Below are 14,057 nucleotides of genomic sequence, written 5' to 3'. Positions count from 1 at the left end.
TCTAATGTGCTTGTAAAACAAATATTTTACTTAAGGACACCAAGAAGGTTTCCTGGGACCTCAGCTTTTGTGGATCTGCATGTTAATACCTGGACCAAAGCAATACACACAGCTATTAGCAGAGCAGGGCTCTGCACTGGGCTACATTTCACCAATTTAACACTGTATCACTGCATAATACTAATATCACACGGCTGAAAATTGTTAATAAAATTATTTTCACACATTCCTATAACTCTCAATTTCTTGATGACAAAACTACTTAAATTAGCCAGGGACTATCTTTGTATAGCCAACTACAAGTTAGTCTTATACATAGAGATGCTACAACACTAACTTGTAGTTGGCTCTAATGTGATTTGTTTTTGAACCTGGGACTTTCAGAACCTGTAAATGATGAGTATAACTTAAGACCCAGTGTGTATAGATCCTCAGAGAGTACTGTGGCTATGGTATCTGACTCCATTACAAAACAAATATTGCAATAAAATAAAAATGAGAAAAGGTACTTGTATGAGGAGAAGATAATTCTCTACCACCAGCCCATCGAAACCACTTTTTATGGCTAGCCTATAATACCTTGTGTTTAAAAATGTTTTTACTTTGACATACTTGTAGACTTACAGAAAACTTTCAAGAATATATAAAGAATTCCAAGATACTCTGCAGCCAGATTTTACCAGATTGCCCAAATGTTTATATTTTATTAAATTTGCTTTATTCTTTACTCTGTTTTTACAAATCATGTATTAAGTAAATTGCAGACATGCCCTAAATACTTCAGCCTGTATGTCCTCAAAACAAGGAATTCTCTTACATAACTACAGTAATCTAAATCAGAAAATAATTATTGATACAATAATCTAATCTACAGACCCTACAGAGATTCACCAGTTACCCAATAATGTCCTTTACAGCAAAAGAAAATCCAATTCTGCATTCAGTTGTCATGTCATCTGTAATATGGAACATTTCTGAGTGTTTATACTTCATGACATTGACATTCGTTAAGACTACAAGCCAGTTATTTTGTAGAACATCCCTCAATTTGGGTTTGCCTGAGTGTCCTCAGGCTTGGATTAAAGTTAACGTACTTCAGGGCAGGGATACCACAGAGGTGATTTTGAGTTCTTCCCAGCATATCAAATCATGTTGTTGACTAATTCCACTATTGACAATACTAATTCTGACCATTTGGTTAAGGTAGTGCTTGCTATCCACCAGAAATCATCAGCCAGGTTTTCCACGGTAGTTATTACTTTACCCTATGTAATTCATAACTATCTTCTGTAGAGGTAATCTAGATTGTGTTAATATCTTATTATGTGTCAAATTTTCATTCACTAGTTTCAGCATGCATTGATGATTCTTTTCTATATTCTTAAAAGACCTTTTCAAATTCCTAAGCAGTTGCATTACTCAAGAAAATACACTAAAAATGTTTTAAAAACCAAAAATTATATCTGCCTGCTTTATTTCCTGCAATCACTGCTGAAATTTTTTTTTAAAATGCAGTAAATTACTCATTAGATCTCATACATGATGCTAAAAACTCTAATGATGCATTTCTTCTAAATCCTATTAGCACTACATGGTTGTGTGTTCTCTAAATACTCATGATAGTCTCTGTTTCAGCTTTAATATTTGTCATGTTTTGGTTCTACTACTCTCTAAAAAATAATATAGCTATCATGTTAAACTAAAACAACTAACTTGGTAAATAAGTTCACAGATACTTATGGAGTTTTCCCGACTTTTTTTTTTTAAAAAGCTTGTGTTTTCAGAGGCAGAGGGATTCATCAGTTACATCTGATCTTCTCATTTCAATTATTTCTAGATGATAGAAATATCATTTTTACTAAGACTGCTGGTTCCACTGAAATTAGTGGGCCCATGATGATGTTCAATGGATGCAATGCTACAATGCAAATACACTCATGGCTCCCACAAACAGCAGATAATACAGACTTCCAGAAATCCCGCGTCATTTCTTTGGTGACTGAACATCAGTTATTTAAGGCCCTGAGTGTCCATGATATATCTCTTTACCAAATACCACACTGCCACTATGCTTCCAGCAGCAGAGTCAAAACAGGATCTTTCTCCAAATCAAGCATAGAAAAATGAAACCATCAGTTTGGATTTGCTCAGAAATAATTAGGAACTCTAGGGAGGGGTTAAAGCATGGCGTTTCTTCTCTCCCTCTCCTTGGGGCCTCTATAGAACAATATTTTTCAGCACATAAAGGCAGAGAAAGAAGTGCTGCTTCTGTGACCTCTGAAATAAAAGCAAGTGAAATTCCACCATGGAGTGGGATTAAAATCCTGTAACTAAACTAGAAACTCAGTGTAATGAGGTTAGCTCTAGAGTGGAATTCAGTCAAAAACAGATCCACCTCTAACCTTACCAAAGCAGTTTTTGTTACTGAAAAGCGTTGTTAAACACACACACACACACGCACGCACACACACACACGCACGCACACACACGCACGCACGCACGCACACGCATATCATATTGAAGATATGGGCACAGAAATCAACATCCTGATGGGATCGAGTATAGAAGTATATAACAAATTCATTTTGATGAATGTCTCTGATGCAGTGTGGCAACAATAAGAAAGATTTCAAAATGCCATCAAGCTGTCCTGCAGCTAGCACACCCAACTGATAGCCCTGCATCAATTTTACCAACTACATTTAGCATACACATCAAGACTGCTCCACAGTTCAGCAAACCCAGACTTTAAGCCTCCAAAGACAGGGATCCTGCTAACAACAACTTCAGGAGAAGTTTCTGCTTTTCTTCCTAATTTAAATATGTGCCTCTGTGGTGTATGAGTAAAGCTGGTTGGGGTTGGATCAGCTGGGAGATCACAGAAGCATATAAACAGCATTGGCTATTTTAAGTGGAACCATTTTAATAGACAGCTGGTTTAGGGCCCAGACAATGGAACACCAAGAAGAAGGCTTATTTTCGTCCTCCATAGTAAATCATGCGTCTGCTCACTGTGAGGAAGGTTGTCTGTTATGAGAGGGACAAAGACAACACTGGTTTAAATAAATCAGTGTGTTTACCAGAAGCGAGAACAGGAGGCCTGCTATATAGCTGGGAAGGAGAGGGGAAAGAAATGATATAAAATATATTTTTTAAGTAAATCGATTGATAGTGAATCAAGTTGGAAGTTTGTAACCTAAGAAACAAAAATGCAATATCAAGTAGAAAACAATGTCTAAATTAATCCTGCCAATGGCAAATAAATCCTTAAGGTGACAGGAATGCTTGTATAAGAGGGAAAGTTAAATAGTAAACAGTATTAACCTTATCTCAACTTTAAAAACCTGGTGAAATTGACAAACAAGCTGTCAAAAGTGGCTATCTTTGGAACAGATTTATTTTTGTTTTTATAAAACAGATTTATTTTTATACTGGCCTCCCTTTTCTACTGTCATACTCTAATAAGTAGAAGAAAATGTCTCATATTATTTTTTAATACTCTCTTCACTTCAGACTAATGGGCTTTTAAAGGATATTTAAAATGATCCACTAAAAGAAGAAGAAAACATCGAAATTGTTAAACTTTCATATTCTCATGCAAAAACAGCTCTGGATATTTTACTGTGAACGAATAAAATATCTTTAATTTCAAATGCTCAATTAAAAAGTAACCTGTAACATCTTTGAAAATCAACCAATCATCACTATACAAAACCTGCCTCAGCTGCCCCGTTGTAGAAGGCATATTGTGAAGCACAGTTCATTCTAGCTTTTCTTAAATACCACTAGGTCTTAAAAGTTAATTGAAACTTACTATGGGTAAAGACCACACAGTAAAACGAAAAATACACAGTGAATATACACTGGGATCACACTTCAATAGGATGCCAAAGGAAATACAGAAAATTGAACATGGTTTTTCTGTGTTTACTTTTCTAATAGTTTTAACTCTTTGTGTTCCATGCCAAAATAAAGGCGGTGAAGAGAATACTTTTGACTTTTGTTCAGCAAAATCCAAAGGGTCTTAGAAACAAAATATTTTCATTGGGAGTCTATCTTGATTTATAACCAAATAAAAGGAAGCTTATCATCATTAGTTGATGAAGAAGAAGAGGAGGAAAAAGAAAGCACAAAAGAAAGAATGGGAGAAAGAGAGAATGAAAATAAAGGAGGGAGGGAGGGAGGGAGGGAGGAAGGAAGGAAGGAAGGATGGAAGGAAGGAAGGAAAAGAAATTAAGAAAAAGGAAATAAGGAAGTGTTGGAGGGAGGAAAAAGAAAGGGTATCAGTAACTACCAAAGACTTCTAATTTTCTATTTAAAGCAAAACAGTACTTTGAAAATATGTTATTCCTTTTTCTCCTTACAAAATAAACAGCCAAACTTACTTTGTCACCTAAGAGAATAAGTTCATGAATGTACAAATACCTGTTTTAACCAAAAATGAAATGTCCTCTGAATGCAAACTGTCAACAAGCCTTTGGCAGCAAATTACCCAGAATTGAGCTAATCAAAAAATGATATGCACACCTACAGTATCAACACACTATAATAATAATCATTACATTCAACCACCAAGTTCTACTGCTTGTCATTTAAAAAAAAAAAAAAGAGTGCTAGCTAATCTGGTCCTAGAAATTTCCAGTAGGTGAAGGCATACTAGTTAAAAATTAAACCATGCCAAAGAAAACACTACAGATCTGACAATTCACAAACAATTGTGTCAAACAGCAATCTAACATTAGTAGTGGAATAAAATAAAAAATAATTTTGCTTCAATTAGCAGCTTGGCTACTGGTGAACAAATTACAAAGATGTAATTTCAGCTCAGCAGCTAAGCAGACCCGTTTGCAGAAGTGAATTAGGAAAGTTGCGAAGGAATGATATCATATTCAGCATGCTGTTCAGTTACATCACAGCCCTGAATAAAAAGAGAACGTGTACCAAAAGCAGTGAGCTTTAGCATGCATCTTTTATGTCTCAACAAGCTAAAACCCTTTATATTATTCAAATACCATTAAAAAAACTAAATCACTAACAATCCCATATTGCATTTCTTTTTCTAGCACAAATAAAAGATATTTCACTCCTGTGGTCACTACATTTACACCTATATTAGTAAATACAATTGGTTTTGTCAACCCAATGGGGCAATAATAACAATAAAAGCATCTAATTTATTAAGCACTTAATTTGTTCCAGTTGCTGTTTGAAGTCCTTAACGTGTATGAAGTTATTTAATTCTCACAACAGAGCTTCAAGATAGGTACTAACATTATTTCCATTAGTTTGATTCCAAACATTGACGTATTTTAATTGCTCACTAAGACCAGATCATTCTTACTCAACAACTATGTAGACAATTCACCAATGTCCAAACACTCCTTCACTGGTCTCAGCAATATAAGACAGAGAGAACAGGCTATCTGTACAGTCATACGAGTTCAATAAATGCATCTCTACTAATATGTTCGTTTTTAATGCTGTTCAAACATTCACATGGAAACAGCTCTAGCGTAAATATCCCCGAACAAATGGCTGTATATTATCCAGGAGGGAGCAGTTGGCCCGCCAGACTGGGGAAGTACTAGGCCATCTGGCTCCGGCAATCTCTCCAAAACCATCAGCTTTGTTTTCACCCCCAGACTCCAAACAACACATTTTCCACTGTGATGAGTTTACATTTTCCCAAACACAGGTCCTGATCATGCATAAAAATTCCAAACTTCTTCATTCCTCTATGTGCAAGGAAATTCAAATCACCTGCGTTTTTGACATATTACCAAAGGAGAGTGAAAGCTGCTGAAATATGGCCTCTGACTATAAACTTGCTGTGTCCTTTTTTGTTTATTTCCCCAAATATATGAAAGAACCTCTTTGCTGGCCTAGTGAATTCCTTGGGAACTTACTGATATACTGAAAATGTGTTTATCTACCATTGAAGAACCATGAACTGAAAGGGTTGTTAATCAAATCTATGTAGCCATGTCAGGATATAATGAAACAATCAATAGGAAAAAAATACACTTACATCAATAACTTAAAGTACCGGGAAGATAAAAACAAATATATAAAGCAGTCTAGCTGGGAAGAGAAACCTGATAGCATTTCTGATGATTATGTCTTGGAACCCCCACTGTCCTGGGACCGTTTTCACAGTCTCCTCACTACATCCCCTACCTTCAAATCCATACATACAAGGATTCTGTGACTACGATTTTCACTTGTCAAAAAAGCTTTTGTTTAGGGGAAGAGGGTGTTTTGTTTTAATCACTTTATACAATTTGGTACCCTTTTTTTTTTTTTTTGAATTATAAAATGCCACTCTTTTAAAGCAAGATGGTAAGAGGGTAGATAAGCTAAACTTAAAAAACTATTTAAAGATATATAACTCACTAAGCAGTCACAGAATGTAATCATATTTCAAATACTACATGAAAATCTGAAAGGATGCCCACTAAACCTCAGACCTCCCCCACTGGGTTCATTTGAGCTCCTGCAGTAGATGTTGTTTCTGGATGCAATAGCCATAAACTTCTGGATTCTACAGGGCATTTTGCATGCTCACTAATGGAATACCAAAAACAGTAATGACACGAAAACAAACTATTTTTAGTCCAGCTAAACTTGGTTTTGAATAACCCTTCCCAAAAGCGAGCCTCTTATTTTCTAGTTGGTGGATGAATTTTTAAAAGATTATATTCTGTGTGTTTTACAATGAAGGCATAGAGACAAGAGATCTCAGATTCTTATATATTCATTTCTAATGAAGCTTCACCTTTCCTGGTAGAGTCCAAAAATTAAGAGTCATTACCCAAAATAGTCTAATGAGACACTTTGAAAAGGTGTGAAATACTGTCATACCAATACATCTTGGTTGATTGAGTACATTTCTTTTTTATCTCAATGCTGCTAATTCCACCCAAAATCAAGAACAGTCTATGGAAAAGCAGAATGAACAAATAGTTTTAAATTTTGCCTGCTCAAAATTCCTTTTAAGCTTTAACCCCACTTTCTAGTCAAGGATATGACATCACTCCCATAAAGCTGTATCTCTGATAGGAAAAATGTTATAATAAACATGCAGCTAAGAGAAGACACTTCAACAGTGACTAGGTATTCCTTCCACAATTGATGATGTTATTAGAACTTATCACATCGAAAGTATGTCATTCTATACATAATTATCAAAATCCATCATTATTTTGAGGAAGAATTTCACAGGAAAAAAATTTAATCAATCAGTTTATATCAAGACTTACATCTGATTTAAGGAGCCACTGTATATTAAACTAAAATCAAAGGTTCAAGAAATTTTAAATCAGACTTGGTATTTAATTATGATAGAATAAGTTCAAGCTAGATGAAGATTCACTGTTTTACTCATTAAGGCTAAATATAAATTATTTTTATGTCACACCTAGGGAAAGTTAGCCATCTTCATGCTGATCTGCTTTTTGGAGACCATTGTATTAATCCGGTACACAAGAAGCTAACCTACTTCCAAAACTCTTACAGCACATAATCAAAGAACAAGGAATTGGATAATGAGCAGGAACTGCCTTTCAAAGTGAAAGCTACAGAGAGGTGGTTATTTAAACAATTATTATGAAAGCACACAGGTATGCCTTGAAATATTCCTTTTCCTGACATTCTTTAGACTTAGATAATTATTAAAGCTTTCCTCAGGCCACTCCCCACCAAAATATATAATTGCATGCATTTATAATTTTGACTATTACTGAGATGTCATATTATGGCAAATGACTTTTTCATAAGTGCTATTATCGAAAATAAAACTAATCTTGTTCTTGTTCCTCTCTGTCTCTTTCTCTCTCCCTCCCTCCCTTTTTCCTGATAGAATTTATGACACCAAGTGGTCAAAGAATGCCTTAAGCTGCAGTTTTTCTTAAGCTCTATGACCTTGTTAGTAAAATGATATTTGATGTATTGCTTTATAAAAATCAAAAGATGATTCTCCCCCCATTTTTATATGAGTATAAAGTCAGTTCATTTCGTAATGGGAAAATCGATTAGTAGTGGCACTTTTTGACTAGAGAGACCTAAAATAAAAATTTTGAGGAAGTTTAAATCAGAAAGAGATTAATCACTTCAAACATGTCTTAATTCTGTGCTCCTTACAATTGTTCATTTCATAGTGCTGCCTATAATTTAATATTTCAGTGGTCAATGTTACACAAGCAGATAGGCCTTATATACTGATTTGTGTATGTGTGCCTTTTATCTTTTAGAAAGTAAATCCTAATAAATACATATGGAATATGTCTTAGAGTTCCTACTTTCTCCCTCTTCCTCCCAACTTTTTTTTTTTTTTCCTGTAATGAGAATGGCAGGAAAGGATATCCAGGGTATCAAAGACAATTTTTGAAAACAAAACTCCACTTAAGACATTTTTATTTTGACATCACAAAAGAAAGTTATTAAAAATCAGGCTTTTGTATTTCTGCCTTAGCAGGTTAAAAAAAAAAAAAAAAGAAAAAAAACACAGTGTCCAAATGAAAGGGAATTATCCTATGTAATGATAAAATCCATTAAAGAAAATAAAACCAGGACCAAAAGTATAAATGGGGATTTACTCTGAGCAATCCAGTGAGAAATAAGCAGATTTTTAAGAAAGCCAAATATTTTAGGCAAATAGCATGAAATAGATTTCGATTAATAGTTACTTTTGTTTTTAAATATAGATTTCATATTCTTGTTTTCTACTTGGGTCACATTGAAATATGAAAGTGATCATCAAAACAGCTGTTATTAAATTGATTCTTGAAGATTAGATTTTTTAAAACACCCAACAGTTTATTAATGTGTCATTTCTACAACATATTTAGGCATGGTGTATATAAAAACAATTTTTAAATATGCATATATATCCTATTTGAAACTTTCTTAGCCACTATCTATGAAAGAAGATCATTGCTCTTAATTTAAAGAAAACATTCTAAAATCACAATCAAATAAATTTTAATCCTCTTGCTAAATTGCTGGTTAGTATACAATGGATAACTTTTCTCTTTGTTCTGATTTCTTTCCCCCACCCAATAAAGCTGTCTTCTTTTTTCTGCTACTAACTCCTCCAACTACCTAACCAGCTACTTAATTCTGAAACTAAACTTTTTCTTAAAATTAAGAAGAAGGGGGAAAAGCTCCTGTGCCTCATTAAAACGTCAGGCCTCTTTTCTGGCTCGGCTCATAATTGTATCTTTTAAACCATAACTCAACCTTAATGTATACTGCTTGACACCCGCGTGTTGGGAGCTTAAGAAAATGCCGTCTATGTACCTTTAAGACCACAAGCTCACTCATGCTGCCTGGCTTCCTGCCAGACTTGGAGGCAAAAGCAGGAGGGTTTTTGCAAAATATCCTCTAACAATTGTCGCTCCCTCTTTCAACACTACCTTCACCATCATTCCCTTTGAAAACAAATCTGCAGAATGGTCATCAGCGCTCTCAGCCCATCTCATCATTCCTGGGGAAGCTGCTTCTCCCACCCCTCCTCGGTCCCCGCAGCCCCTTGCCCCTCTGCCTCCAGGGGAGGCCTGGCTAGCTTGGGTTTCAGAGGTTCAGCCCACTCCACGCCAGGGTCCCTGGGCACCTTTTGCGCCCTTTGGGACTCCCTGGCTGGGTCAGAGGAAGTTCAGCCCTTATTCTCGCCACTCAGCACCCTGCAGTCTTAATTCACAAGGTCCGAGTTCCCTTGGAGGAACGACGCCGTCGAGCCCTCATCCCCACGCGGCGGTGCAAGTGCATGGACACTGGAAGGCGAGGAGAGTGTAGTCTGAGCTGCCCCGCTGGCTTTTAAAGTTAATGTCCCAGCCCTCCTGCTGTGGACCACCTAGCTTCTTGACTCCCCTGAATTTGGTGACCTAGAGACCCCAGTGGCCCAAAATCAAGAAACTTACTTGTTTTGTCATGGAGTCAATGAGGCGCACGTAGAAATCCTGCTCCGTCCTTATCCCTAGGGTTGGAAATGGGGGAAGGGAGGAGAATTAAGTGAGAGGCGATGGAGGGTGGGTGGACAATAACTAAGCAACAAATAACAACAACACTCCCTCACACATTTCACAAAAGGGGCTCCGAGGTTGATTGGAACTCCCCCTGTCCTGGAAAATACAGCCAGGGTCTCCCTTCCCCAGTGTCCAGAGAGGAGCTGCTGGCCTAGCCTTAGCGGTCGTGGAAGCCAGACTCCAAGCTCTGCAGCTGGGACTGGGATAAGGGTACCCCGACTTGTCTATTCTCACTTCCCACGGCAAGAGTCCCTCTGCTCTTGCCTGCAGCCTTCAAGGCCATGACCCATCCTAGCCCCTAAGCCCAAGGGGCCTTGGGCCTGGAGCCTGGGCCAAGCCAGAGAAACAGGCCCCAGGAAAGGGAGGAAGAATCAAAATGGCTCGGGGAGGGCTGAGGCATTACACCTGGCCGCAGGTAAACGCAGGATCAATTAAGACTCTTGGGCCACGTGGAGCCTCCTCAGGTGAAACCTCCTAGGGCGAAATTTAGGAGAGGCTGGTTCACCTCGGAGAAGGTGAACGACTGCCCTTCGCTGGAGGGTTTCGTCCACCTAGAGCTCGCTGCGCCCCCTGCCCAGACCCGGAGCCCCAGGGTGAGGGCACAGACCCAACCCGGGCCTCACCATTGCTGTAGAGAAGCTGAAGCCGGTAGTGAATTCCGTTATTGGTCTTTTCGCTGTTGGCTTCCTGGGTTGCATCAGGACGCAAAGACACAAGAGATGCAGGAGAGAGGTCTGCGTGAGCGAGTGGACCAACTTTCCAGGCAACTTTCCCCAAGCCGGGACCCCCGCTGACCAGCCAGCCAGCCCCAGTAGCAGCAGAAATTGCGGCCAACTGTGATCCCTCCTCCGACCCCCCGTTCCTGACTGCTCCCTCTCTCCTAACAGAAAATTCCGTGGGGCGCACATAGGCGATCCTCTTCCCAGGACCTAGGGGCTAGTGCCCGGGCCGCCAGAGGCAGGCGGTGCGCGGTCTGGTAGTGGAGGGCGGGTTCACCCCGGGTGCCCATGGCTGTGGATTGAGCGCCTCTCTCCAGCTCTGGGGACACCGTGCGAACTTTTTTGGAGCAGGAGCCAGAGGACCGGGACCATGGGTTCGTCCGGGATGGGAAGTGGCTTGAGGGACCCCCGCACAGAAGTGTGTTATGGATGCTTTGCACTCAAGGAAGGGCTTGCCGCCCAAGGCTCCTGGGCCTGCTCCGGAGCCGAGCCGGGGACGAGGGGCGACAGCGCTGCGCCCACTTACTTTTTCCTTCTCCACGAACCCCACAAACGCTGTCCTCTCGATCTCCACGGGCTGGCCCTGTCTGTCGTAGAGGGCCAGGACGAAGTGGAAGAAGTTGGATTTCCGCAGATTGGAAGGCGGCTGCTTCTCAAAGTGAGCCCGGGCCAGCCCCACCCCGCTGCGGCCAAAGACGCAGAGTTAGATGGCTAAATCAGACGCTGACCCGCGCCCCTTGTCACCCTGTACACACGCTAGAACCCTCAAACACCCACCTCCTGTTCCCCTAAAACATCCAGTGGGCGCTCTTCACGCCCCTTCAGGCGACACGGACCCAGCCGACGACGGGACACACATGTCCCCTCATGTCCTCGTCCTCTCCGCCAAGGACGGGTGCGTCCTCAGAACTCGCTGAAGAGGTGTGAAAGTTTTGTTTGGGTTTTGCGCGCGAGGTGAAACGTATAAGCATTTACTCCTACCTGACGCGCGCTGCGTGGGGAGGAAGAAGGGTGGCGGTGGATGAAATGAACCCACCTTCGTGGAATAGAACCTACAGTTCATAACTTTGTTCCCGGCACCCCTCAAATCTCACATCTCAGCTACTAGGGCAGGTGGGAATGGATGGAAAACACGCTCGGCATGTCGCCGCAGCAGCCACCCTCCAGGAACCCCGTGCGCTCCTGCCAACTACGCGTGCCCGGCCTTGGGAAGCCACATCCCCTCCCCACCACCAAAAAGCATGTGGAGAAGGGTCCGAGGGCGGGGCTCAGAACTGTCGCGGGTGGTCGCTGTGAAAAAGGGAACAGGGGTGTTTTCTTAAAGACCTGTCCTAACAAAGTTTCGCTATTCCGCATAAATCGTCGCATTCATTCCAGAAATCCTAAAGGCCGGGGCTGCTGGCTCAGTGCGCTGGCCGGAGAGGGGAGGCTGGAGCGCCTGGGGCGCCAGGCGGCCACTGACAGCCGGACCTGCCCAACACAAGCGCGCACAGGCACACACATACACATACATGAACACACACCAGCGCCCCGCGCACACACTTTCACTTCCAGCCCAGTTACCCAATTCACTCTCACTATCAACCACCCCCATCCTAATACTTAGTTGGGATGGGAACAGTGTTGGGACGCTTGTCCCCAGCCCAGGGAAGCTGGAGATGATGTAATTAGTCATCTTCCTTCTTCCCCTTCCGCACTCTGCGTCCGATGGTGCCTGGGGCCATCAGGTCCCCCACTGTCCCAAGCTCAGCTGGTGGCTTAAGTGGGGGAAAAAGGCCAGTTCTCACTTGGGACCAGGAGACTGGGAAAGGGCCTTGGGTGTGCCCAGGAAAGTTCCCTCAGGTCAACCTCCAAGGGCAATGCCTCCAGGCCACACAGTCTAGTGTCTAGGGAGCTGCGAGTGGGAGAGCGGCTGGAAGGGGACACGGTGACATGGGGACAGGAGGTGGAGAAGACTTTTAGGAGATGTCAGAATTAAAGTTGGGAGTTGCTATTCTACCGATAGACTGAGAAAAACTGAAAGACAGAGAGGGAGGGAAGGAGAGCCAGATAGCAGAAATAAGAGAAGACTCAGGGGAGAAATGGGGCGAGAAAAAAACAGGAGAGACAGAGAGGTAAGGAAAAGAGAAAGAGGAGAAAGAGAAGAAAGAGGAGCTGAAGGAGAAAGGAAAGAAGGGAAGGAGAAAGGAAGGGAGGAAGAGAGTGAGGGAGGAATTAAGGGAAGGTGGGGAAAGAAAGGAGAGAAGAAAACGAAAGAAGAGAAGAAGGAAAAGGCAGGAAGAGAGACAGGAAAGAAAGAAGAACTAAAGAAATGGAAGGAGGGAAGAGGGGAAGAAAGGAAGAGGAAGGAGAAGAGAAGAAAATAAAGAAGGGCAGAAAGAAAAAAGGCAGGAAGAGAAAGGGAAAAGAAAAAGGAAAAAGAAAAGGAAAGAGAAAGAAAGAGAAGAGGAAAGAAAGAAGGAAAGAAAAAGAAGAAAAAGAGAAAAGAAAAAGAAAGAGGGAAAAAGAGAAGGGGAAGGAGAAAAGACAGCCTGCAGGAAAATAAAGATCAATCACAAAAAACAAACAACAAAAAAAAATCCAACATGCTGTGTTGAGACGCCTCTTCTGTGTTAAAACAAAATGAAAACAGTCACAGACTAGGCAGGGGAAAGTGCTGGCAAAGCGTGGACTCGTCGCAGACAGCTCCGGGTCCTCCGGCCGCAGGCGACGAAGGCAGAGCGGCCAGAGAATGCGAAGCCCCGGCGGAGAACGGAGCGCAGCGGTGGACGCACCCCGCGGCCCGGCCCTGCGGCAGCAGCTACAGCTGCCGCCACCGCCTCCCGGTTCTCCCGCTCGCGGCTCACCTCGGCCGCGGTCCCCGCGCGGTACCCACCTCTGCGCCGCCGTGTTGGCGTCCAGCACCCCGGCGCCCTGCATCCACGTCCGCACCGCGTTCATGCCGCTGCCCAGCGGCTCTTCCTTCATGCTGCTTCCACTCCGTTGGATGCTTTCCTGAATCCCAAACATGAAAACAACCTTTTCTTGTGGAAAATCTCCTCCCCCTTGAAAAATTTAAAAAAAGAAAAAAAGAAAAGAAAAGAAAGGAAAACGCCAACCAGAGATTTTTTTTTCTCTCTCTCAGACGATGAACTCGTGCTTAGAAGATCAAGGCGGGCTGGAAAGCAAATTTTTAAAAAATGTAAACCTCTGCTCAAAAGTGAGCAATAACCCGAAAAAAAGAAGAAAGGGAAAATCCAACGAAAAGACCAAAATAATAAAATTAGAGATGTATGCTTGGCTGTTGGGGGTTGTTTGGTTGGTTGATTTTTGGTTT

General features: G+C 41.4%; 1 protein-coding gene across 8 annotated transcripts in view; it reads right to left on the bottom strand.

Moving 5' to 3' along the window:
- EBF1 (EBF transcription factor 1) overlaps positions 1-14,051 on the bottom strand; it is a 406,775-nt gene extending 392,724 nt beyond the window's left edge. For 6 of the 8 annotated variants that reach the window (XM_032259642.1, XM_032259647.1, XM_032259650.1 and 3 more), the window contains exons 1-4: positions 13,617-13,750; positions 11,268-11,424; positions 10,646-10,709; positions 9,918-9,973 (exon numbers count right to left, since the gene is read on the bottom strand). In XM_032259642.1, the coding sequence (XP_032115533.1) occupies positions 9,918-9,973; positions 10,646-10,709; positions 11,268-11,424; positions 13,617-13,750 (411 nt within the window). Of the gene's footprint in view, positions 1-9,917; positions 9,974-10,645; positions 10,710-11,267; positions 11,425-13,616 lie in introns of all 8 variants that reach the window. The other 2 variants (XM_032259644.1, XM_032259648.1) reach the window with 2 other exon arrangements.
- Between the last annotated feature and the right edge of the window lie 6 nt (positions 14,052-14,057).

Source organism: Sapajus apella, unplaced genomic scaffold, assembly GCF_009761245.1.
Source record: "Sapajus apella isolate SASKATOON/1434 unplaced genomic scaffold, GSC_monkey_1.0 scaffold110, whole genome shotgun sequence".
NCBI lineage: Eukaryota > Metazoa > Chordata > Mammalia > Primates > Cebidae > Sapajus > Sapajus apella.
The sequence above is the reverse complement of the archived record's forward strand: the minus strand, read 5'-3'. Positions and strand labels throughout refer to the sequence as shown.